Below are 23,858 nucleotides of genomic sequence, written 5' to 3' on the forward strand. Positions count from 1 at the left end.
TCTTTGTACATAAATTTATGTTACGCTTCTCAAAGTGTTTTTGTGGTAGTAAATTCCATATATGAAGAATTCTCGAAGGAAGTAAATTTCTCTTGAACTCCCTTTTGGAGTTATTAGTAACTAACCTACATTTTAGGCCCTTATTTTCACTGTCACGCAGAAGTGAAATATTTTAATGCCTAGCCTACTGAGGCTGCACATAATATCCCTCTGTGCCTTAAACTTTCCATATGTAATAGCGCAGTACTTCACTTGCTTACACACTCAGTGGCCACTTTATTAGGTACCGTATCCCCTGTACCTAATGAACAGGTCTCTGAGTCTATGTTTCTGGATTTGTGCTGCTGTAGCCCATCCACTTCAAGTCTTGCCCCAAGTTCAAAGTTCAAGGTAAATTTATTATCATAGCACTTACTGTATGTGTCACCATTTACCGCCCTGAGATTCATTTCCTTGCAGGCATTTGGAGTAAGTACAAAGAAAGACAATAAAATCAGATATTGTGGAAATCAAAGTGCAAATCATTATCATAATTTTTGGGACTGCCCTGTTATCAAAAACTATTGGAGGGGGATACACAATGCCCTACAAGACATCTTTAAATGTGAAATACCCTTAGAGAGTAAGATCATATATTTTGGATATATACGTCTAGAATGTTTGAAAAGAGATAAATATTTAATGAATATACTGTTGGTGGCTGGTAAAAAGACTTACTCAGAAATGGTTATCTCAGGAGAGCCCAACTTTAAATACATGGATGGAAATTACAATGGACATTTACAAAATGGAAAAGATAACAGCATCTGTTAATCATAAGCTGGAACAATTTGTTTCATACTGGGAAAAATGGTTTAACTACATAATGCCTCATAGGCCTGATTTTATTCTCACAAGTCAATGAATCTGTTGTAAAAAAAAATCACTCCCTACTTGTACATAGTTCTTTTCTTTTGCTTGTTTTTTCTTTCTATTCTTTTCGATAAGTGTATACCCCAGATAAATACTTTGTGGAGATTTGTGACATATATGATTATATGATATATATGTACAATGTCTGAAATACATCTTATGGAAATGTTTGATGATGAACTTCAATAAAAAAATAAATTCCAGAATCAGTGCAAAACTGCACACAAAACAAAGACTGACAAATAACCAAGGTGAAAAAGACAACAAATTACAAATACAAAAAGAGAAAAGAAACACCAAAAATAATAATAATAAATAAATAACCATTAAATAAATATTGAGAGCATGGGTTGTAAAGTCCTTGGAAGTGAGTCCATTTGTTTTGTGATTTTTGTGATTTTGTGATTTCCAGTTCAGTGATCGGGTGAGTGAAGTTATCCCCTCTGGTTCAAGAGTCTGATGGTTGAGGGGAAACAACTGTCTCTGAACATGGTGCTGTGGGTCTTGGGTCTCCTGTACCTCCTTCCTGATGCTAGCTGCGAGAAGGGAGCATGGCCTGGGTGGTGGGGGTCCTTATTGATGGATGCCGCTTTCCTGCAACAGCGCTCCTTATGGATGTGCTCAATGGTGGGGAGGGCTTTAACCGTGATAGTCTGGTTTGTAGCCACTACTTTTTGTAGGATTTTCTGTTCAATCACATTAGTGTTTCCATACCCGGCCATGATGCAACAGTGAGTTTACTCTTCACTCTGCATCTATAGAAGTTTGTGTGTTCAGAGATGCTCTTGAGTATTCTGCATATTTTTAACTCATAAAATGGCCACTGAGTGTAGATACAGTTATATGTCCCTTCATATCTAAGAAGGCTGTTCCAGTTACCTCGGACACCTAGTGAATGACCATGGAGATTCCTGGTCTTTCAGGACCAGGCACTTTACAATGTGACATAAGTGAAGGAAGAACACATCACAAGGTTTAGCTCCCCCACCACCACCCTCTTATTCTAGTTTCTGCCTCCTTCTTTTCCAGTCTTGATGAAAAGGGTCATGACCTGAAACTTCAACTGTTCATTCCCCTCCCCAGATGCTGCCAGACCTGCTGAGTGCCTCTAGTGTGTTGTGTCTGTTGCTCAAGATTTCCAGCATTTGCAGAACCTCTGCAGATGTTACACACGAGAGAGGATGGTTCACTCATTTATCTCATTAATGCCAGGGGTATCACAGACTCATACCACATGGAAGTAGGCCATTCACTCCACCCCATCCACACTGACCTGTGGTCACCCATCCTTCCAGCACTTGGCCTGTTAGGGAGTATTCTGGAGTTATGTGAATATAGCAGATATTAATTCAAGTAAAATCCAATTTCAGTTTTAATTGTAAATTGCAAGCAGTGAACTGAAGTTAAAAGCCCCCAAACTAAGAGATATGATTTGCTAAATGGTGACCATGAGGCATTTCCACATGCATCAGCCAAATGCTACGCCAATGGGGTCGTGTTAATTGTCCTGAATTAAAGAAGTCAACATGGCTGAGTTATTTGAACCATTGTGACTTGAGCTCAAGCCTAGACCAGATGGATGTTGTCACTTAGCATATCAAGCTTGATCACAGGAATGGGCAATCAATAGTTTTGTGTACTCAGGGTATTAGTATGCTCAGAGACAGCCCTGCCAACATTAATTTTGGGTGTCTGGCTCTCTGTCTTCAAAAGCTTTGAGATTATTTATGTGAATTAATTTAAGACAAAGGTGTTTGACATTCAGAGGCGACTGTCACTGTAGGTTTGTAATTCAAAGGAAGCTCTGTCAACCCAAAGTACTGAAATAAACAATGTCATTGGAAGTATTGATATTATATTCTTACTGAAGTTAGTAACTGTTGTTACCTTTGATCTCAAGGTATAAGAGTACGACATACCTTTAGGTTTGTGAGCCTGTGACGAGAGAGTCCCCAGAGTGGTGCCTGCTTGTTGTGCTGAATAAAGACCTCTACATCACCAGCTTCAGTGTTCACAGACACAACATAGCCCATGCCTCACAAGTTCAAGTGCTAGTCTGGACACCTGCTTCCACCACCTTTCCTACAATCTATTCTGTGAAGCCTCAACCCTTTGGCTGAAAACTCCTTCACTCCCCTTACCACTGGGTCAAATGACCTGTTTCCTGTAGATCTCTCCAACACTGCAATCCAAAGCTAAAACTCTGCAGATACTGGAAATGTGAAACGGAAACTGAAAATGCCAGGCATTCGCAGTCTACATTTACCAGGTCCTGTTTTATTTTAATGAAGTTCATCTTCCCCCAATTTAAAACATTTATTCTCGGTCTACTGTACCCCTATTTTTCCATAACTTTAAAATATATAGAGCTGTGGTCACTATCTCCAAGATATTCCAGTGCTGACATTCCCTTCACCTGACAGACGACAGTCCTGAAGACAAGGCTGAGTAATCCTCATTTGTTCAGTGGTCTATCTATATACAAAAATTCTCCAGGATACACCTCAAAAATGACACCCCCCCCAAGTTATTTATGCTAAAGCAATCCCAGTAAATATTTGGGAAACTGAAATCACCTAGTATAATAATTTTATTTTTGTTACATCCCTCTGCAACTTGCCTGCATAATCAGCTATTTTATTTTCTCAATCAGACAGCCCCCACCAGCACTATTGTGAGCAACAGAAGGGATAAGTAGCTAAAAACTGAATTGTATTTTCAAAAATGTAACCACTTGCAAAGTGTTTGGATTGCTGAGTTAAGGAAACATTGAAAGTCGTTTTCCTCTTCTCAAAAGCTTCCATGAATCTAAACTAATTGCAACATGAAGCAAAATTCTTCTGTTCTATCAGTGGACTCTATAGTAGGCTTTTGCCCTTAATATTTGAATGCAGAAGTAATTCAGATGGTCTGCCCCTTCCCAGAGATGTCTAGCCCCACCTGCACTTCCTAAACCTTCCAAAGAATTTTGGAGCCGAGCTCATTTAATTTGTGGAATCTGTAGCCCATTGACTTTCAAGGTGATCATTTCTTGTAGGTTGCCCGATGTAATTTTCTATGCGACAGACAACTGCAGACTTGTATAATGATATTTTTGCTGTCTTCACTACAGCAGGTATGCCCACGTGCGACTGGCCTGCAGTTGGTGCCTGACATCAGAAGTAAGAAGCAGGGTTTTATGTCTCCAGGAACTCTGAAACAGACAGTTAGACAGCAGGGTGTTATAAGGTAAAAGAAATATGTTGCGTTGGGATGTTGGTGTCTCTCTTAAGAAACCCAAGCATGGCCAAATCCAACCCCTTTTTCCAAAAGCTGCAAAGAGCACAGACTTGCCTTACACTCAGTGACCAATTTATTGGGTACTTCCTGGAACTAATAAAATGGCCTCCGAGTGTATGTTCATGGTCTTTGCTGCTGCAGCCCGCCTCTTCAAAGTTTGCTGTGATGCGCATTCAGATGTGCTCTTCTGCACACCACTGTGGTTACTTGAGTTACTATCACCTTTCTGTCAGCTTGAACCATTCTAGCCATTCTCCTTCGACCTCGCTACTCACTGAATGTCCTTTGCATTTTGCACCATTCTTTGTAAACTCTAGAGACTGTTGTGTGTGAAAATCTCAGGGGATCAGCATTCCCTGAGATACTCAAACCATCCTCTGGCATCAATAATCATTCCATGGTCAAAGTCACTTAGATCTCATTCTTTTCCCATTCTGATGTTAGGTCCGAACATCAACTGAACCTCTTGACCATGTCCGTATGGTTTTATGCATTAAGTTGCTGCCACATGATTGACTGATTAGGTGATTGCATTAACGAGCAGGTGTACGGGTGTGCCTAATAAAGTTGGCAACTCACAGTAACACAGCACAACACGGTCATGTGGTCTGAGGCTAATTTGGAAGCAACGTGAAGGGCTTGGGGATGGAGGGTGGGTGGAGTAGTGTTCCAGGCACTGAATCTGGTATGCAGATTTGCTGTCCTTTATCTTTGTAATCACCTCCAGCCTTCCAAGAAATCCCTGATCCTGTAATTCTGGTCTCCAGATCACCCCTTTTTTAGTATCCCTATAATCACTGGGTGTGGCATCCGTTATTCTCGTGTGACCATGGATCTGCGCCCTCTCCAGGACACAAGCCTGGGCAAGGTTGTATGGAAGACCAACAGCAAGTCTTCCCTCTCCACACCACCAACGTTGCCCAAGGGAAGGGCAAGAGCTGATACAGCTTGGCACCAGTGACATCGCAGGAGTTGCCAGAACGAGATTAAAGACAATGTCGGACTGCCTTAGGGACTCCAGCTCTGAATTTGTCCTCAGGGTTTACTCCCAAAGCCTTTCCCATGAGTGGGTATGGCCGCAAGGCAGCGGAGGTTTGAAATCAGAGTTTTCCCTCCCTTAGATGGACTGCCTTCCCAGGCTGACGAACTCCATCTACCTGAAGCACTGGTTTTAAGGCGCTAGGACTCGCCTTCACCCCTTCTCATGTCAGTAGAAACAGTTCCACTGGGCTTAGAGGCTAAGCCACACAAGAAGGCCAGAAGATGGACTTGGTTGTCAGAGGCTATTTGAGGCGCATGCTGTGAGGACACTTTTAGGTAGTGGGAGCTTGTCCTCACTACCACTCCTTGGCTTGACAACTTCATAGCTATAATCACTGATAGCCATGAAAAACCCTATAGTTCTGGGTATTCTTGCTTGCATGTATTAGCTGGAGGTGGTATAGGACAGAGGAGAGGTCTCTGTGGGTTTGCTGGAATCTATACTAGGTTGCAGGCTGCCTTGCCCCCCTCTGGCAGTGCTGCTCTCCTGTGTTTGCTTAGTGGCAGAACAAGCTGGACCAGGACAACGTCCCATCAGGCTGAAGAGCATACCAATTAGGAACTTGGGCTGTATTAGTTTTTGTTTGCTTGTGATATTCTGCTATCGTAACCATATGTGCAATATGCTATGTGCAGTGTGCTGTTGGGTAATGTGTTTTTCACCTTGGTCCTGGAAGAACAATGTTTTGTGTGGCTTTATTCATGTATGGTTGAACGATAATTAAACTTAAACTTATTGTTGTATTTAGTCATAAAGTCATACAGAACAAGTCATAGCCAACCATCAAGTACATGTTATACTAATCCTTTTTTATTTTCCCAACATCCCCATCATAAACTTCTAAAATTATACACTTTTCTCCACACTAGAGACAATAATGGCCTATTAACTCTGCTAACTTGAACAAGTTTATTTTGGGTGTGAGATGGAAACTGTAGCAGCCCAAGCATTCAAAGAGAGAACATACATAGGCTGACCTAAGAAGCCATGGGGCAGGTGAAACTACATTGTACCTGCACATGAACTTGCCCTGGAGCAAACACGAGAGTGACTTCCACTCATAAACTCTCCTATTGGCTTTCACATTTACCCATTCCCTTCACACCTGTGGTACCTGGGCTAGAACCTGCCAATTCCTCGGCTTCATAAAATAACCATGAAAAGCTGGCAGTCTCTCCTTGAAGGGTAATGGGCTGCCCTGGAAACGTGATCTGAACACATAAAGGTCTCAGTTACTGCTTAATCATGAGTGCAGCCTCCAACCAAGTGATGTGACTCGTAGGATGGGGAGAAGGAAATGGAAAGTTGTGAATCTAATGTCCCGGGATATCACCACCAGTGCTATTCCTTCAATGTCCTGCAAACCAGGCTGGGAATTCAGGATCACATTGGACACTTAAATTCATGATTGAATAACCAACAAATTAAATTCAGGCTTTTACTTCAGGGGAATTTGAATTGTTGTATTCATATGGATAATGTAATTGCCTTGTGTCTCATTCACAGGCAAGATCAAAAGCTGTCTGTCTACTATGGAAGGAAGTCCAGCAGAATATCCCACAAGTGGTGAGTAATAATGGTCGCATACAATAAACAGACGTCACTGTTTCTTCAATGAACATCCTGCTCCAATTATAAGGAAGTTTGTAGTGGAGTGAGAAAGTGATGTGTGACTTAGGCAGCACCACAAAATGAGCAATGCTGAACTGCAACCCTATTAACACCTCCCTTCCCTGATATTCCTGTCCTTCAAAGTCAGAGAAAAGAATGCAAGGAGGACAGGTCGATTTGCCTAACTGTAGCATAGTGGTCAGCACCGATGCTGGTTCATTTCCCGCTGCTGTTATACATTCTCCCTGTGACCGCCAGGTACTCTGGTTCCCTTCCACAGTCCAGAGATGTACTGGTTGGTAGCTTAATTAGTCATTGTAAGTTGTCACGTGATTAGGCTGGGGTTAAATCAGGGTTGGTTGGGCAGTACGGCTCAGAGGGACGAAGGGGCCCATTCTGTGTATCTCAATAAATCTTAAATAAATAAGGGAAATACGAGAATCTTTAGTTAAAGTAACAGGAAACACTGAAAAAAATGTAAGGGTACTGAGCAACGCCAGCATGGATTTATGAGAGAAATATCTTGTTTGTCTGCTGGAGTACCTTGACTATTTGATTAGTAGAATAGATAAGGGAAAGCTAATGGATGTGATTTTATGTGGATTTTCAGATTATTTGGATAAGGTCCCACATAGGAGACTGGTCAATAAGACCAGTCAAAGACTGGTCAATGTGGAGTTGAGGGTAGTATATTAAAGTGGATTGAGAATTGTTTGGCTGATAGGAAGCAATGAATGGGAATAAATGAGTTAGTCTCAGCTCATTGCTTCTGCAATTCTGAGCATCTCAAATTGATTTGCAGTAGTGGTGCATGAAGATTAGCTGCTAAGGAAAACAGTGCCTTAGATTAGTGGAGGATCGCTACTACCCTAAAAAGTTAACCTGGCATTATATTCTGTTCTGTTTTTGGACCATGTTTGTAGTTCATTTGCAGAATAACTTTCCCAAATATTGGCCGTGTTTCCTTGGAGCTTCATATCTAATGACTGATACTAATACTCTATTCTTGAGACCACAATGTATTGCATTAAATGTACCATGAGGTCATTCGACAGCTCATTAATGAAGTAGGTTTTTGATAACCTTGCAACAGCTTTCAGATTCAACTTCACGGAATCTGTCAGTAACTGGTAGCTGGATTCTGACTTTCCAAATTAGGCAATCTCACTTGTCACACACTTTCTGCACTCACTTGCTTTGTAGCAAATGTTGCCCAAAAAAATAGGATATGAGGTTCTGATTCACCAGGGCCAGGTCTTTCTGGATTTGATCTGCTGGCTGGAATCACCATCTGCCTGCACCAGTGGGGCCAAAAGCACAGGAGGCTCTGTGTCCTTGAGTTGGGTGACAAGGTCCAGGAGACAGCTGGGTCCAGGCTCATGGTCTCCTAGACCCTGCCCCAGAGCACCCTGACCGTCTTTGATACAATCAAGGCCGGGTATGCGTCTTTGAGTTGAACGTGTTTCGCATACCTTGGAAATTTACTAAGTTTAAGATTGACGTAAGTAATTTTAAAAGTTATTGCAAAAATATTTAATAGAAAACATCAATGTGTTATTGATAGCACAAAAGCAATTTTTTTTTACCTTGCCACTTGTTTTCTAATCCATTGGCTGAAAATTCTGATTGAATAGGGAGTTCAACTTGTACCCCAGTTCTGAACTAGCCTAGGATCAGAGAGACATACAACAGCAGAAGTTATGCCATTGGGTGCTGCTCAGTCTGTCTCAGACTTGAAGCCTTCCCATATTTGGCCATGATTTACTTCCCTCGGAATGACTGGAGTCAGCAGTTTCCTTCCAAAATACTAGTTTCAGTCAGTAATATATCTCTCATCCCTTAACCTGCAAGACCTACAAGACCAATTCATTTCCATTGTCTCATTCACTAAGACACTGCATGAACTTTTAAAAGGCTTGTGTACATCCTACAGTAACAAAAAAAAACTCTTAAGTTTCTCATTGAATTTATTAATAGCCTGCTTACAGCCCACAGATTGGACACTTGCTCTGCTCTCCCCCAAGGTGGAAATATCCTCGGTAGGTCTGTCCTGTCCTGAGAACTTTGTTAGTTTGCCTCTCTTTTGTTCTGAGAAAGGAGCCCAGCCAGTTATTTCCTTATATTTACATCTTGTCAAACGTAGTACCAGTCTTTCATTGTACTTTTCAACATGAAGCATAAAACAGCGCAGCAAAGGAACAGGCCCTTATGCCCATGATGTTGTGCCAAACTAATTAAAGTAATGACACTTAATTAAGCTAATGCCTTCTGCCTGCACACAGTCCATATCCTTCCATTCTCTACCAAGGGAAGAACTGCAAATGCTGAAAATCAAGGTAATACACACAAAATGCTGGAGGAATTCAGCAGGACAGGCAGCATCTATGGAAAAGAGTAAAGAGTCGATGCTTCAGGTCAAGAAATGTCGACTGTTTATTCTTTTCCACAGAAGCAGCCTGGCCTGCTGAGTTCCTCCTGCATTTTCTGTGTATTACTCCCTCCATTCTCTGCATATTCATGTGCCCATCTAAGAGCCTTTTAAACGTTTTTATCATAGATGCCACCATCACCACAGCAAGCAGTGCATTCCAGGCACTCACATATCCCCTTTCACTTTAAGTGCTTCAATCCTGGGAAAGAGATAACATTTGTCTACTCTATCTATGCCTCTCATAGTATTACAAACTTCTAACTGACCATGCCTCAACCTCAGCCACTCCAGATAAAACAATGCTGGTTTGTGCAGGCTCTGCGCCAGCTTCTTCTGCCCACTCTCCAAAGCCTCCACGTACTTCCTATAATGGAGAAATTGCATGCAATACCCCAAATGCAAGCTCACGGCAGTTTCCTTCCCAGAATTGTTACATCGCTTAGATAACTGAGTGGACCAAGCTTCTAAGTAACTTCAATCTAACTTTTGTATTTTTGAATGGGCCTCCCATACTGTATAAAAGGAATGGATGGGATAGAGTTTGTCAAATGTGCTTAGGAAAGTTTTCTTCATCAATATATAGGGGCCCCAACTGGAGGGAGCGCGATACTGGATCTCTTATTAGGGAATGAGACAGGGCAGGTGACAGAATGTGTGTAAGGGAATATGGTGCTTATTGATCATAATTCCATTCATTCCAAGGTAATTGTGGAGAAGGATAGGACTGAGTCTTCAGGCTGAGATTTACAATTAAAGAAAGGCCAATTTTGATGGCATTGGATAGGATCTGACAGGTGTGCATGGTGACAGGTTGCTTTCTGACAGAGAGGGATTCTTGGTAAGTGAGAAAGCTTCTAAAGTGAAACTTTGAGAGTACAGAGTTTGTATGTCCCTGTCAGAATAAAAGACAAGGCCTACAGTTTTAGGGAATGGTGGTTTTCAAGAGCTATTGAGACTATCGTTACGAAGAAGATGGAGGTGCATATCAGTTATAGGCAACAAGGAACAAATAAGGTACTGGAAGAGTATAGGAAATGCAAGGAAACATCAAAGAGTGAAATCAGGAGGGCTGAAAGAAGGCATAAGTTTTTTTGGCAGACAAGATGAAGGTGAATCCCAAGGGCTTCTACAGAAGCTGATGAAGGAAGGGCAGTGGATGTTGGCTACATGGATTTTAGAAGGCTCTTTTAAAGTCCTATATGGGAGGTTGATCAGGAAGGTTCAGGTGCTTGACATTCAGGATAAGGTAGTAAATTAGATTCACATCGGCTTTGCGGAAGAGGCTAGGGAGCGGAAGTAGATGGCTGCCTCTCTTGACTGTGACCACTGGTGTGCTACAGGGATTGGTGATAGGTCTGTTGTTGTTTGTTGTCTATGTCAGAGATCTGGATCACCAAATTTGCAGATAACACTAAGACTGGAGATAGTGAAGAAATCTAGCAAAGCTTGCAGCAAGACCTGAAACAGCTGGAAAAATAGGCTGAAAAATGGCAGATAGTATTTAATGCAGACAAGTGAACTGTTGCCTTTTGAGGACAAACCAGGGTAGAACTTGCACAGTGAATGATAGCGCGCTGAGGAGTGTGGTAAAACAAAGGGATCTGGGAATGCAGATCCATAATTCTTTGAGGTAGATAGGGTCGTAAAGTGAGCTTTTGGCATATTGGTTTTCATAAATCAGAGCGCTGAATACAGGAGTTGTTTATCTCAGGATCTCTTGCTTCATTTGACCAATTGTCAAATAAATTTGCACTCCCAAAATCACATTTTTACAGTTACCTTCAAATTGGAGATTTTCTACGTTTCCAATTAGCTACTTTTCCTATAGGTCCTGATAAAAATTTACCGGACGATCTTTTAAATTTAAAACCTTTTGATAATGGTTCTATTATCGGTATCTATAACTTGTTGATTGATTCTAGACAAGACTTTTCAGATAAAATAAAAAAAGCTTGGGAGCATGACCTAAATTGTCAGATTTCTGACGATAGATGGAATAAAATTCTTAAACAGGTTAATAAATCATCTTTCTGTGCTCGTCATTCTCTTCTACATTTTAAAGTGGTTCATAGAGCTTACATTTCTAAGCAGAAGCTGTCCAGTTTTTACCCGAATGTTTCTCCACTTTGTAATAAATGCAACTCTGCTGATGCCTCTTTAATTCATATGTTTTGGTTTTGCCCTACAATTGAAAAGTTTTGGCGGGAAGTATTTCTCACCTTCTCTCAACTTTTTAGGGTCCAATTTGACCCAAATCCCCTTACTGCCTTATTTGTTATTATTGCAAATGAAGATATAACTTAAATACTCCTAACCTACAGGTTTTAGTTTTTACCTCTCTTTTAGCAAGAAGAGCAATCTTGCTTAAATGGAAGGAGTCTACCCATCCTACACATCTTCAATGGCTACGTGATATTATGTCGTATTTAAATTTAGAAAAGATCCGCTGCTCAGTCTTAAATTCAAAACAATTTTTTTATGATATTTGGGGACCTTTCCTAAATTACTTTTCCAATTTATAAAGTTTAACAGTGCACAGACTTTTATGTATATTTTTATCTTCTCTTCTTAAGTGAATATGTATTTTTTCTAATTATCCATTCTCATCCATCAGCTTTTTTCTTTGGTAGTTGGTAGGGGGTTGACTTTTTTTTAATATATAAAAAAATTTCTTTTATGATGTATGACCTATCTTTAAATTTTTGATTACAGAGTGATACACCTTTATGTGTTATGCTATAATATTTTGATCAATTTTATTACAATATATGAATGTACACAAGTTATGTTGAGACGTATCTATGTGTTGCACTCTGTAAAATCTTTTTTTTTCTTCTGGATAAAAATATTGTAAAAAGAAAGAAGAAAAAAAAGGAATACAGGAGTTGTGGTATGCTGTTGAAGTTGTATATGTTGGTCGGCCAGCAACATAATCTTGGAGTATTGTGAGCAGTTTGGGGCACCTTATCTTAGAAAGAGAGTGCTGAAAATGAAGAGGGTTCAAAGGAGTTTCACAAAAATAATTCCAGGATTGAACAACTTGTCACATGAAAAGCATTTGATGGCTCATGGCCTGTATTCACTAGAATTCAGAGGAATGCGGAGTGACCTAATTGAAATCTATTGAATGGTGAAAGGCTTTGATGGAGTGGATATGGAGAGGATATTTCCTGTGGTGGGAGAGACTACATCCAGAGGACATAGTCTCAGGATAGAGGGCATCCTTTTGGAACATAGATGAGCAGGAATTTCTTTAACCAGGCAGTGGTGTATCTGTGGAATTCTTTGCAGCTGTGAAGGCAAAGTCTTTATGTATATTTAAAACAGAGGTTGATAGATTCTTGACTGGCCAGGGCATGAATGGACACAGAGAGAAGGCAGGAGATTGGGGCTGAAAGGAAAATTGGATCAGCCATGATGAAATGGCGGAGCAGACTCAATAGGCTGAAGGGCCTAATTCTGCTCCTATATCTTATGGTCTTATGGTCTTGAGGACCTGAGTTATAGGGAAAGGTTAAATAGGTTAGGGCTTTATTTCCGAGAACATTGGAGAGTAAGGGATCATCTGACAGAGGTATACAAAATTATGAGGAGCATAGATACGGTAAATGCAAGCAGGATTTTTCCACTGAGGTTGGGTGAGACTGCAAATAGAGGTCATAGTTAAGGGTGAAAGGTGAAATATTTAAAGAGAACCTGATGGGGAACTCCCTGATTCAAAGGGTGAGTATGGAACGAGCTGCCAGCGGAAGAGATTTGATTGCAAAGTTTAAGAGAAGCTTGGATATGTTTGGGAGGGGTATGGAGGTCTCAGCCCATGCGCAGGGAGAATAACAATTTGGCACAGACTAGATGAACTGAATGGTCTGTTTCTGTATTAGAGTCCTCTACGGCTTTATAAGTTTTATTCTGCCAGATTAACATTCAGGACCTTTGATTCTTAAGTAGCTGCATTCAACAATGTTGCTATTTAGAATAACATACAAATCTACATCCCAGATCTGTTTGTTCTTTGACACTATTTATAATCTTACTGTTCAAGTAGTTCTTTTGTTCCTTCTGCCACCCTTATACTTATTAAAACTAATATAATAATGATGTCTTCACTCCCAAAGTTTGTTCAAATCTTCCTTAATTTTTTCATAATTCCTTATCTAATTTGTAGCTGGAATAAGACCTTTAGCATTATTCTACAGCACTTCATCATAAGATGAATTATAGATGTGGCCTGCAAGTAGTATAAATGAAATAACCCTATTCTTATTGTGTGACCTCAAAAAGTCTAATATGAATATAAATGCAAAATTATTTTGGCAATTTATATTCTCACAGACTTCTCATCAGCAAACTGGGGAAATGTTAACTGCACTTCTAAAAGCCAATTAATTATTTACTTAAGTTAAGGTTTTTTCAGTTTAATTATATCCAGAGATCTGCAACTTCAGATTGTCTAGCAGTGAAGATTAACACCATATGGGGAGAGCACTATAAATGTTGTCTGACATATTGATGGAGGTAAAGAATTCTCACACTTTATTTTTAACTTACCTACCTAATGTAGTAGGCGGGGTGGAGATTTGTCACTACCAAAGGAGGTGTAAGGTGCTCCTTCCCTCTGCTAGCCTGCAGTCACCCTTGGACAAGGTGTAGCACCTGCTTAGCCCCCTGAGCAGGGTCACGTGAAGCCATGGGAGTAGGTAGCGGATGGTCGTATGAGCAGTTGGTGCATAGTTATGTGACCTCTGACGCCAGGCAGACCAACTCTGATGAGTACTGGCTGGGGTCACTTGTCTTGTAAAGACACAGTCTAGAAAAAGGCAATGGCAAACCACTTCTGTAGAAATATTTGCCAGGAACAATAATGTTCACAGGAAGACCTTAACTGCCCATGGTATACGACATGGCACATAAAAAACTTAAAACTTAAGCAACACACTCAAACTGCTGGTGAAATGCAGCAGGCCAGGCAGCATCTATAGGAAGAAGTACAGTCGATGTTTTGGGCTGAGACCCTTCATCAGGACATCAACCATCACAACTTCACCACACCTTGTTCCAATTCCAACCTCAATCCTTCCGAACGTTCTACTCTCCGCTCCCTCCGCACCAATCCCAACCTTACTATAAAACCCGCTGATAAGGGGGACGCTGTTGTAGTCTGGTGTACTGACCTCTACCTTGCCGAGGCACAGTGACAACTCGCTAATACCTCCTCTTATTTACCCCTCGATCATGACCCTACCAGGGAGCACCAGGCCATTATCTCCCACACTATCACCATCCTTATCAGCTCTGGGGATCTTCCATCCACTGCCACCAACCACATAGTTCCCACACCCCGCACTCCCCGTTTCTACCTCCGACCCCCAGCATCTTGTGTGAATTGCTTGAATTTCCAGCATCTGCAGATTTCCTCGTGTTTGCATTTTTAATGTAATTTACCTTATTGGGCCCTTGCCAGTTCTCAACAGTGTAAACCCATTCCCCCTTCCTCTAACTATGCTATTTACTCTCTTTCTCATTTATGTTCTCTGAGGTACCACTCTGAGGTAATGTAATTGCCAAAAATGTACATAATCCACAACCACCAACAGGGAGCTTGGGTTTCGCTTTAAGAGGCTGGTCTTACTCAATGACGTTGTTATGTAAGGATTTTTAGTATGCTTTTGTGTTCAGGTTTAGGAGTTAAATAAAATGTGTTACAGGTCTTGTTAAGCATAAAATGCCTCAGGTTTGTTTTATTTATGAAAACCTACACTAGTTTTGCCCCCAATGCTCTAGGACAATTCCAGAGTTATTGAATATGTTGGCCAATGCAGTTGCTTTGAAACTGCTGGAGTTTTGGGTGCAAAATGCCGCTGCTTGGTTTGTACAAGCTGAGGTCCAGTTCGTGTTTCGAGAAATCTCCACCGACAAACCAAATTTTGCTATGTGGTAGTGTCGCTCAGCAGTTCCACAGCTGCGAGAGTAGTGAGTCTGCTTGAACAGCCTCCCGAACACGACAAATGCCGATCGCTGAAAACCCACCTTATACAGACTTCTGCACTATCAGAGTCTGGGCGCACCAAACAGATGCTTTCCTTACCCTATCTCAGTGATGCTAGGCCTTCAGAGCTAATGGACTACATGCTGTCTCTCCTATGAAACCATCATCCCAGTTTCACTTTTAAAGAACTATTCATGCAGCAAATGCCTGGTCAAGTTTGCATCGCCCTTGGTGATGCACCCGCGATGGACTATTAGGAGCTTGCTAAAACACCAGATAGTCTACACTCAGCAGGGCAGGAGTGCATCATTCTTCCTCCTTTCTGTACTCAGTAAGCCCGCTCAGCAAGGCCCTCAACATAAGGATGCCTGTCCCCTGCAAAACAGACGATGCCAGGCCTGTGCTTTTACCATGTTCTCTTGCTCAACATGCTGACCAGGCAATGCTTCCTGTATGACATGGTGCTCAAGTGAGTGTGCTGACAGCATCGCCCATTGATGCAGAGTGATGAAACCTCACTGGAGGCCGTCAACGGCAGCAGGAATCCAGACTTTCAAGACACGGCAGGTGATGCTCTGCTTCGGTGGGCGACATTACACATGGGACTTCGTCCTGGTTGCGATGACCCAAAGCCTCAGCGCTAGGCTACGTCACACCACGGCGTATCACCCGCAGTCCAACGGCCTATGCGAGCAGTTTCACATGTTCCCCAGTTTTCCCGATTCTTGACAGGAACAGGAGTGACAGGCAACTAATCATGTAGCCTCAGCTGTCCGGTTGTTTGAGGGAAGGCACTGAGTAAGACAGACCTAGCGAGGCTACTTCCACTTGGGGAAGGGGGATGAGTGGGATGGATGTAGTCTAATCTCACAAGTGTAAATAGGCCATTAATAAATCCAGTAAGAAATTCAAGACTTCACCTGTGTGTCTGTTGGGGTCATCTACTGTAACTGGTGCTCCCAGTATGGTCCCTTGTATATCGGGGAGATCCAGTGTAGATTGGGAGACTGCACCAAGCACATTCGCTCCATCCACTTCAAAAAGCAGGACCTCCCGGCGGTCACCCATTTCAATTCTACTTCCCATTCCCATTCCAAAATATCAGTCCATGGCCTCCTCTACTGCCACGATGAGGCCACACTCATGTTGGAGGAACAACACTTTATATTCCGACCTGATGGCATGGACATCAATTTCTTGAACTTCTGGCAATTGCCTCTCCCTTCATCATTCCCCATTCCCATTCCCCTCTCTCACCTTATCTCCTTAGTTGCCCATCACCTCCTTCTGTTTCTCCCACCCACTTCCCTTTCTTCCATGGTCCTTTCTGTCCCGTCCTATCAGATTCCCCCTTCTGCAGCCCTTTATCTCTTTCACCAATCAACTTCCCAGCTCTTAACTTCCCCGTGTTCCCCCCTCCCAGTTTCACTATATCCTGCCCCCTTATACTTCTTCCTCCCCTCCCCCCACCTTGTTATTCTGACTTCTCCCCTTGCTTTCCAGTCCCGATGAAGGGTTTTGAACCATAGAGCCATAGACCTGAAACATTTACCATTTACACTTTTCCATAGATACTGCCTTGGCCGGCTGAGTTCCTCCAGCACTTTGTGTGTGTTGCCAAAGAAACTAAAGAGCTAGTTCATTGCTCACAGGATGTATCCTAATCTTATTAGATTTTCTCTGGTATTTCAGTGAATAAGGCAGTGAGACTGTGAGTCATACAGAGTGTGAGGTGATAGAACATTCCTCCTAAACATATTAGTGTCAGGCTACAGCCAAAACTCATTTATTCATCAGTGATCTTCAGCTTATTTCTATTGTCCATAACTACCCTTATTATTTACTCAACATCACAGCTCCAATCTACCCTTCTCTTTTATTTGTCATCTCCTACACTTATCTGTAAATACACACTTGCAATCTCTTTCCTTCAAGAATGGTTTGAAAGCGCTTCATGAAGATTTTGGAAATAAAACAGAAGTGCTAGATCTCATCTGGACCAGCAGCAAAGGAAGGAGAATCCATTTAACCAATGTAATGCACGTGAACACGCTGGAACACACCCCTGGGGGTGATGACAGAGGCTGATACAAGAGGGCCACTGAAAAGGTACTTAGATAGGAACATGTGTGTAAGCAAAATGGAGGGTTATGGGCTGTGTAGGAGGAAAAGGTTAGATTGATCATGGAGTATGTTTATACAGATCGGCACAACATCATGGGCCATAGGGCCCATATGGTGCTGTACTGTTCTATGATATGTTCTATAGTAACGATTCAGGGACCTTGCTCAGACCTGGCTGAGTGGAGGTATTACTGTTTTTGAGAAAGAGCTGCGGTCTACAGAGTAAAGTTTAAGACAAAAAGGTTATGTGGAGATTGGTTAAGATGAATCAGGTGATAGGGATCATGATGTCCAATTGTTAGGGAACCACTTTACAGAAACAGGGTGAGATAGGGGCATAAGCAGGATAATGGGAAACAATAAGAGATTATTTACTTAAAAGTTGGAAAATTCAATGTTCCTTCCAAAGGATTTCGAAGATTCAAGAGAGTAGATAAGAGTTACTTCTTCTAATTTACATTGGGCCTCACTATGGCCTTGAAAGAGGCTACAGGAAGAGAAGTCTGAATAGGAGAGGGAATGGGACTTAAAATGGCACACGTCAGGAAGTTCAAGAGTGCCACTGAGTGCAAGTACTTTAGAAAGCCATTCCCCAATCTGCTTCGGAAGCTGCCTTGGGCTGGGCTGTGGACCAGGGAGGCATGGGCTGAGCAGTTCCTATGAAACACTGAAAGAGTGGGGGTAGGCAGAGGAGAAGGGAGAGTATCATGTGGGAGCTGGAGGAAATTGCAAAGGACAATACATTTGAAGACTGGTGAGATGGAGGGCGAGTGCCAGGTGCACTCTATCCCTGGGGGATGAGGGGTGAGAGCAGACACGCACAAGACAGAGAAAGTGCAATTGAGAGCTCTAGCCACTCTGTCAGAGGGGAAGCCACTTTTCAGAAAGAGGGAGAGCGCTTCAGAGACACCCAAAGTGGAAGGCCTCACCATAGGAATAAACATGATGGGGTAAAGAAAGAAAATGGGCGAAAGGAATGGTGTCACCACCTGCGCCATGTCCTCTTCACATTATTAACATCAGGGAGGAGCTATAGGAGCCTGAAGACCCACAAGTAATGTTTAAGGAATAGCTTCATCCTCCTCATCCTCAAATTTCTGAACAGCCCATGAACACCACCTCATTACTTATCCTTTGCACTACTTACTTAGATTGTAACTCACAGTAACTTTTATGCCTTGCACAGTTCTACTGCCATGATACAACACCTTTCATGAAGCATTTCTGTGATGATACTGCTTTGGATTCTATCCTGGCAAGATGAGACGTATAGTCAATGTATTGGGGGAATTCTGTGTGTTATATGTTGGTGATGAGTCTATCTCCTGAGATAGAGAGGAACAGATCCAGAAATAATGGGATTATCAAAAACAGGCCACATAAATGTAGGAGGGGGGTTGAAATTGGCAGCAAAAGTGATGATATTTTTGAATTCCTCTTGAGCGCAGGATGCAGCACCAATACAGTTGATGTATTAGAGAAAAAGTTGGTGGACTGGTCCCAAATAACCCTGGTACAAGGAGTCTTGCACGTATCCAGCACAGCTATGGCCTATTCACATTCCCGTAGCTACCCCTTTAATCAGGAGAAAGTGAGTGTAATGGAAGGACAGTTGCTGTGCATAACAACAACCTCTGCCAGTTGATTAGAATGTTGGTGGAGGGACGCTGTTTTGGTCTCCTTTCTAGGAAAAATTGGAGGGCTTTCAGACCTTGCTGATGTGGGGTGGATATGTAAAAGGATTAAACATCCATGTTGTAGGTGAGCCATTTGGAAACTTGAAATTGGAAGCTGCCAAAATAGCAGAGGCTACCAAAAGTGTCATGGATGTAAATGGGAAGGTACTGGCCAGGAAGACTTGATTACGTTAAGGTAAGAAGAACTAAATTTGTAAGACGAGAGCAGGATGAAACAAGTCTATTTGTGAATCTTGGGTACGAGGTAGAAGCAGCACTACAGAGCTGAGGAGCCATCAGGTTGAAGGCTGTAAAGGGAAATGAAATCTGTGATGGTCTGGCATTATTTGCTGGGGTCAAGGTTCAGAAGGAAGTAAGAGGATGTGTCTGTGAGCTTACCTGCAGCATAGAGGTAGGTTAACCAGAATACATCTACACTGTCATTGTGTAGGGTTTCAGAACAAAATCCAGGTTGGTTTGCAGAGCAGAGTGTGTGGACAATCAGAAGGAGTGAGAAATCAAGGTAGTGAATATCACATCAGTTATTCGTGGTGAATAGATCAAGGAAGGTAAGAGGCCAAAAGGTCTAGGTTTAGGAATAAGTAAGAAAAAGTAAAATACTAATATTCCAAATTTATTTGGAGTTCTCCTGATTATATCCTCACGACAGCAGAGTATTGTAGCTGTGAAATTGCTAACATATTCTGTAAGTATTTCATTTGATGTGGGATCAAAATCAAAAAACTGCTCTTAGCAGGTTAGGCTATACGTGGCAAGAGGAACAGTTAAAATTTCCAGTCCAATCTTTAAGTTCTTTTCTAAACCCTTGAAGAACTTCTATTTGTACATTTTGCCTTGTTTATCTTCTGTTCTTCAAGATGTTGATACAAACTTGCTTCCACGGACTTTTCTTTTTCCTTAGCATGTGTCTCCAGCTCTGTCTCATTCCACGTGGATTTTTATTATTTTGATGAAGGGTTCCAATACTTGAAATATAACTGTCTCTCCCTTCATTGATACTGCTTGGCCAATGTTTCCAGCATTCTCTGTTTCCATTCAATGTGAGCTTTTCCAAGTCCTTTAGGGAACATTCAGATATAGCCCTATAAACAACGGACTGTTTGACTGTTCCAATTATTAACTATAGCAATGGTTTCTTCTACTTCCAACAGTGATCAGAAATCCAGCGAGCTGGGAAATGGGGATCTATGGATCAGGAGTCCTGATTATCCTGGTGATAGTTGGAGTGAACCTATGGAAACTCTGGAAATCTGGAAGTTACCCTGCACCATCTCCTTTCCCAAACTATGATTATAGATACCTGGAACAGAAGTACGGGACATCATACTCTGAGGTTAGGCAAAAGGTAATCTTAGACTAAATCTCTAGACTGCTCACTGTACATCTCCTGTGATTTTCATTCCATTGGTCTTCCAGGTAGGATTTGTGCATGTACCTGGAAAACAAAAGGTTGCAGGTCCACAGTTACAGAGCAGGGAAGTGACATTAACTGACAACACTTTCAAAGAGGCTATGGGAACTACTGAGTTGTAATCATGGGAGTGTAGCAATGGGTTATCCACACCCATGAAATTCTGTTGAATGGCAGAGCAAACTCATGAATGGCAGAACAAGCTAAATGATCTGAATTCTCTTTACACCTGCTCCTAGTTCATACATTCATACAGTTCTGTACAGCGATAGGCATTTCAGTTCACCATGTCTATGATAACCATGATGCCAACTTAATCCCATTTTCCTGTAGATAGTTGGATCTCGCTATACCCTGCCTGTTTATGTGTCTGTCTAAATACTTCATCAATATTACTATTGTTTTCTCAGTAAAATATAAACTTACCTCACGCATCTCTTTTAAATTTTCTGCCTTTCACCTTAAACCTATTCTCTCTAGTATTTGACATTTCAAGCATAGTAAAAAGACATAGGTTTTCTATCCTATCTACACCTCTCCTCACTTTATATACTACACTTCTGTCTGGTTGCCCCTCCATCTCCGATGCTCCAGTTTGACCAACCTCTCTTCATGGCTAATACTCTCCAATCAGGCAACATCCTGGTGAACTCTTCCACGCCCTGTCCAAAGAAATAAATAATTTTCTGAAATAACCAATATGTAGAGCCACTATTTCATCTCTATTTGTTGGGATCAAACACCCAGCTTCTGCTCAATGGGAATTACATCACTAGCCTCTTACTGTGTGGGTGGGACAGTAGTGTGGTGGTTAGTGTAATGCTGTTACAGCACCAGCAGCCTGGGTCCAATTCTTCCACTGTCTGTGAGGAGATTTTACTGTGCGTTCTCCCTATGACTCTGTGGATTTCCTCTGGGAGCTTCAGTTTCCTCCCACATTCCAAAGTCATACAGTTTAGGGTTAGTATGTTGTGGGCATGTTACGATGATGCCAGAAGCATGGCTCCACTTGTGAGCTGCCCTTGGCACATCCTTCGACTGTGTTGCCAATTATCGCAATTGATATATTTCATTGTCTGTTTTAATGCTTCTATATCACGAGGTCCTCAATAGATACTTCTCTTCAGTATTCAGCACTGAGAGGGAACATGATGACGGTGAGAACAATCTGAGTGAGGTTGATGTTCTGGAGCATGTTGATATTAAGGGAGAGGAGGTGTTGGAGTTGTTAAAATACATTAGGACTGATAAGTCCCCAGGGCCTGACAGAATATTTCCCAGGCTGCTCCACGAGGCAAGGGAAGAGATTGCTGAACCTCTGGCTAGGATCTTTATGTCCTCGTTGTCCACGGGAATGGTACCGGAGGATTGAAGGGGAGAATGTTGTCCCCTTGTTCAAAAAGAGGTAGTGACCAGTGAGCCTTATGTCTGTGGTGGGAAAGCTGTTGGAAAAGATTCTTAGAGATAGGATCTATGGGCATTTAGAGAATCGTGGTCTGATCAGGGACGGTCAGCATGGCTTTGTGAAGGGCAGATCGTGCCTGACAAGCTTGATAAAGTTCTTTGAGGAGGTGACCAAGCATATAGATGAGAGTAGTGCAGTGGATGTGATCTACATGGATTTTAGTAAGGCATTTGACAAGGTTCCACACAGTAGGCTTATTCAGGAAGTCAGAAGGCATGGGATCCAGGGAAGTTTGGCCAGGTGGATTCAGAATTGGCTTGCCTGCAGAAGGCAGAGGGTCATGGTGGAGGGAGTACATTCAGATTGGAGGGTTGTGACTAGTGGTGTCCCACAAGGATCTGTTCTGGGACCTCTACTTTTTGTGATTTTTATTAATGACCTGGATGTGGGGGTAGAAGGGTGGGTTGGCAAGTTTGCAGACGACACAAAGGTTGGTGGTGTTGTAGATAGTGTAGAGGATTGTCGAAGATTGCAGAAAGACATTGATAGGATGCAGAAGTGGGCTGAGAAGTGGCAACTGGAGTTCAACCCGGAGAAGTGTGAGGTGGTACACTTTGGAAGGACAAACTCCAAGAGTACAAAGTAAATGGCAGGGTACTTGGTAGTGTGGAGGAGCAGAGGGATCTGGGGGTACATGTCCACAGATCCCTGAAAGTTGCCTCACAGGTAGATAGGGTAGGTAAGAAAGCTTATGGGGTGTTAGCTTTCATAAGTCGAGAGATAGCGTTTAAGAGACGTGATGTAATGATGCCGCTGTATAAAACTCTAGTTAGGCCACACTTGGAGTACTGTGTCCAGTTCTGGTCGCCTCACTATAGGAAGGATGTGGAAGCATTGGAAAGGGTACAGAGGAGATTTACCAGGATGCTGCCTGGTTTAGAGAGTATGGATTATGATCAGAGATTAAGGGAGCTAGGGCTTTACTCTTTGGACAGAAGGAGGATGAGAGGAGACATGATAGAAGTGTACAAGATATTAAGAGGAATAGACAGAGTGGACAGCCAGTGCCTCTTCCCCAGGGCACCACTGCCCAGTACAAGAGGACATGGCTTTAAGGTAAGGGGACGGAAGTTCAAGGGGGATATTAGAGGAAGGTTTTTTACTCAGAGAGTGATTGGTGCGTGGAATGTACTGCCTGAGTCAGTGGTAGAGGCAGATACACTAGTGACGTTTAAATGACTACTAGACAGGTATATGGAGGAATTTAAGGTGGGGGGTTATATGGGAGGCAGGGTTTGAGGGTTGGCACAACATTGTGGGCTGAAGGGCCTGTAATGTGCTGTGCTATTCTATGTTCTGTGTTCTATATATGTGTGACTAATATGTGTAATTAATAAATTTGCTCTCGCTCATACACATTTTTTGCAGTATTTTCAGGTTAGACATTTTTTACAACAATATTTACCTACGTTTCCGTATTTACAAGAATCTGATTTGTTGGATACCATTTTGAAATGGAATCCTTTAGTGAAAGGTTCCATTAGCAGAATTTATAATTTATTTTTGTTACTAAAAGAGAACCTATCTCGAAAGATTAAACAAGACTGGGAGAGAGAACTTAATATGACCTTTGTTATTGAAGATTGGCTTCGAGTTTTATAAAATGTGAATTCTTCTTCAGTATGTGTCAACTATTGTTTAAGTCAATTTAAAATTGTTCACCATTATTATTTAACGAAGGAGAGACTATCTAAAATATTTCCTAGTATAGACAACTATTGTGACAGATGTAAAACTGAAGTAGCTACTTTGTCACATATGTTCTGGTCATGTTCTTCATTAAAATCGTTTTGGAAATCTTTATTTTCTACAATTTCTAAAGCTCTGAAAATTAATTTACAAACTAATAGATTAACTGTTCTATTTGGAATAGTTCCGCATCATATTCAGGGTATCTCAT

General features: G+C 41.9%; 1 protein-coding gene across 5 annotated transcripts in view; it reads left to right on the forward strand.

The window, feature by feature from the left end:
* syt12 (synaptotagmin XII) overlaps positions 1-23,858 on the forward strand; it is a 268,982-nt gene that overhangs the window by 183,752 nt on the left and 61,372 nt on the right. For 3 of the 5 annotated variants that reach the window (XM_059973917.1, XM_059973916.1, XM_059973918.1), the window contains 3 exons: positions 4,025-4,140; positions 6,740-6,799; positions 20,234-20,427. In XM_059973917.1, the coding sequence (XP_059829900.1) occupies positions 6,766-6,799; positions 20,234-20,427 (228 nt within the window). In that variant the 5' untranslated portion in view covers positions 4,025-4,140; positions 6,740-6,765. The remainder of the gene's footprint in view (positions 1-4,024; positions 4,141-6,739; positions 6,800-20,233; positions 20,428-23,858) is intronic. The other 2 variants (XM_059973920.1, XM_059973919.1) reach the window with 1 other exon arrangement.

This window comes from Hypanus sabinus, chromosome 7 (assembly GCF_030144855.1).
Source record: "Hypanus sabinus isolate sHypSab1 chromosome 7, sHypSab1.hap1, whole genome shotgun sequence".
Lineage (NCBI taxonomy): Eukaryota > Metazoa > Chordata > Chondrichthyes > Myliobatiformes > Dasyatidae > Hypanus > Hypanus sabinus.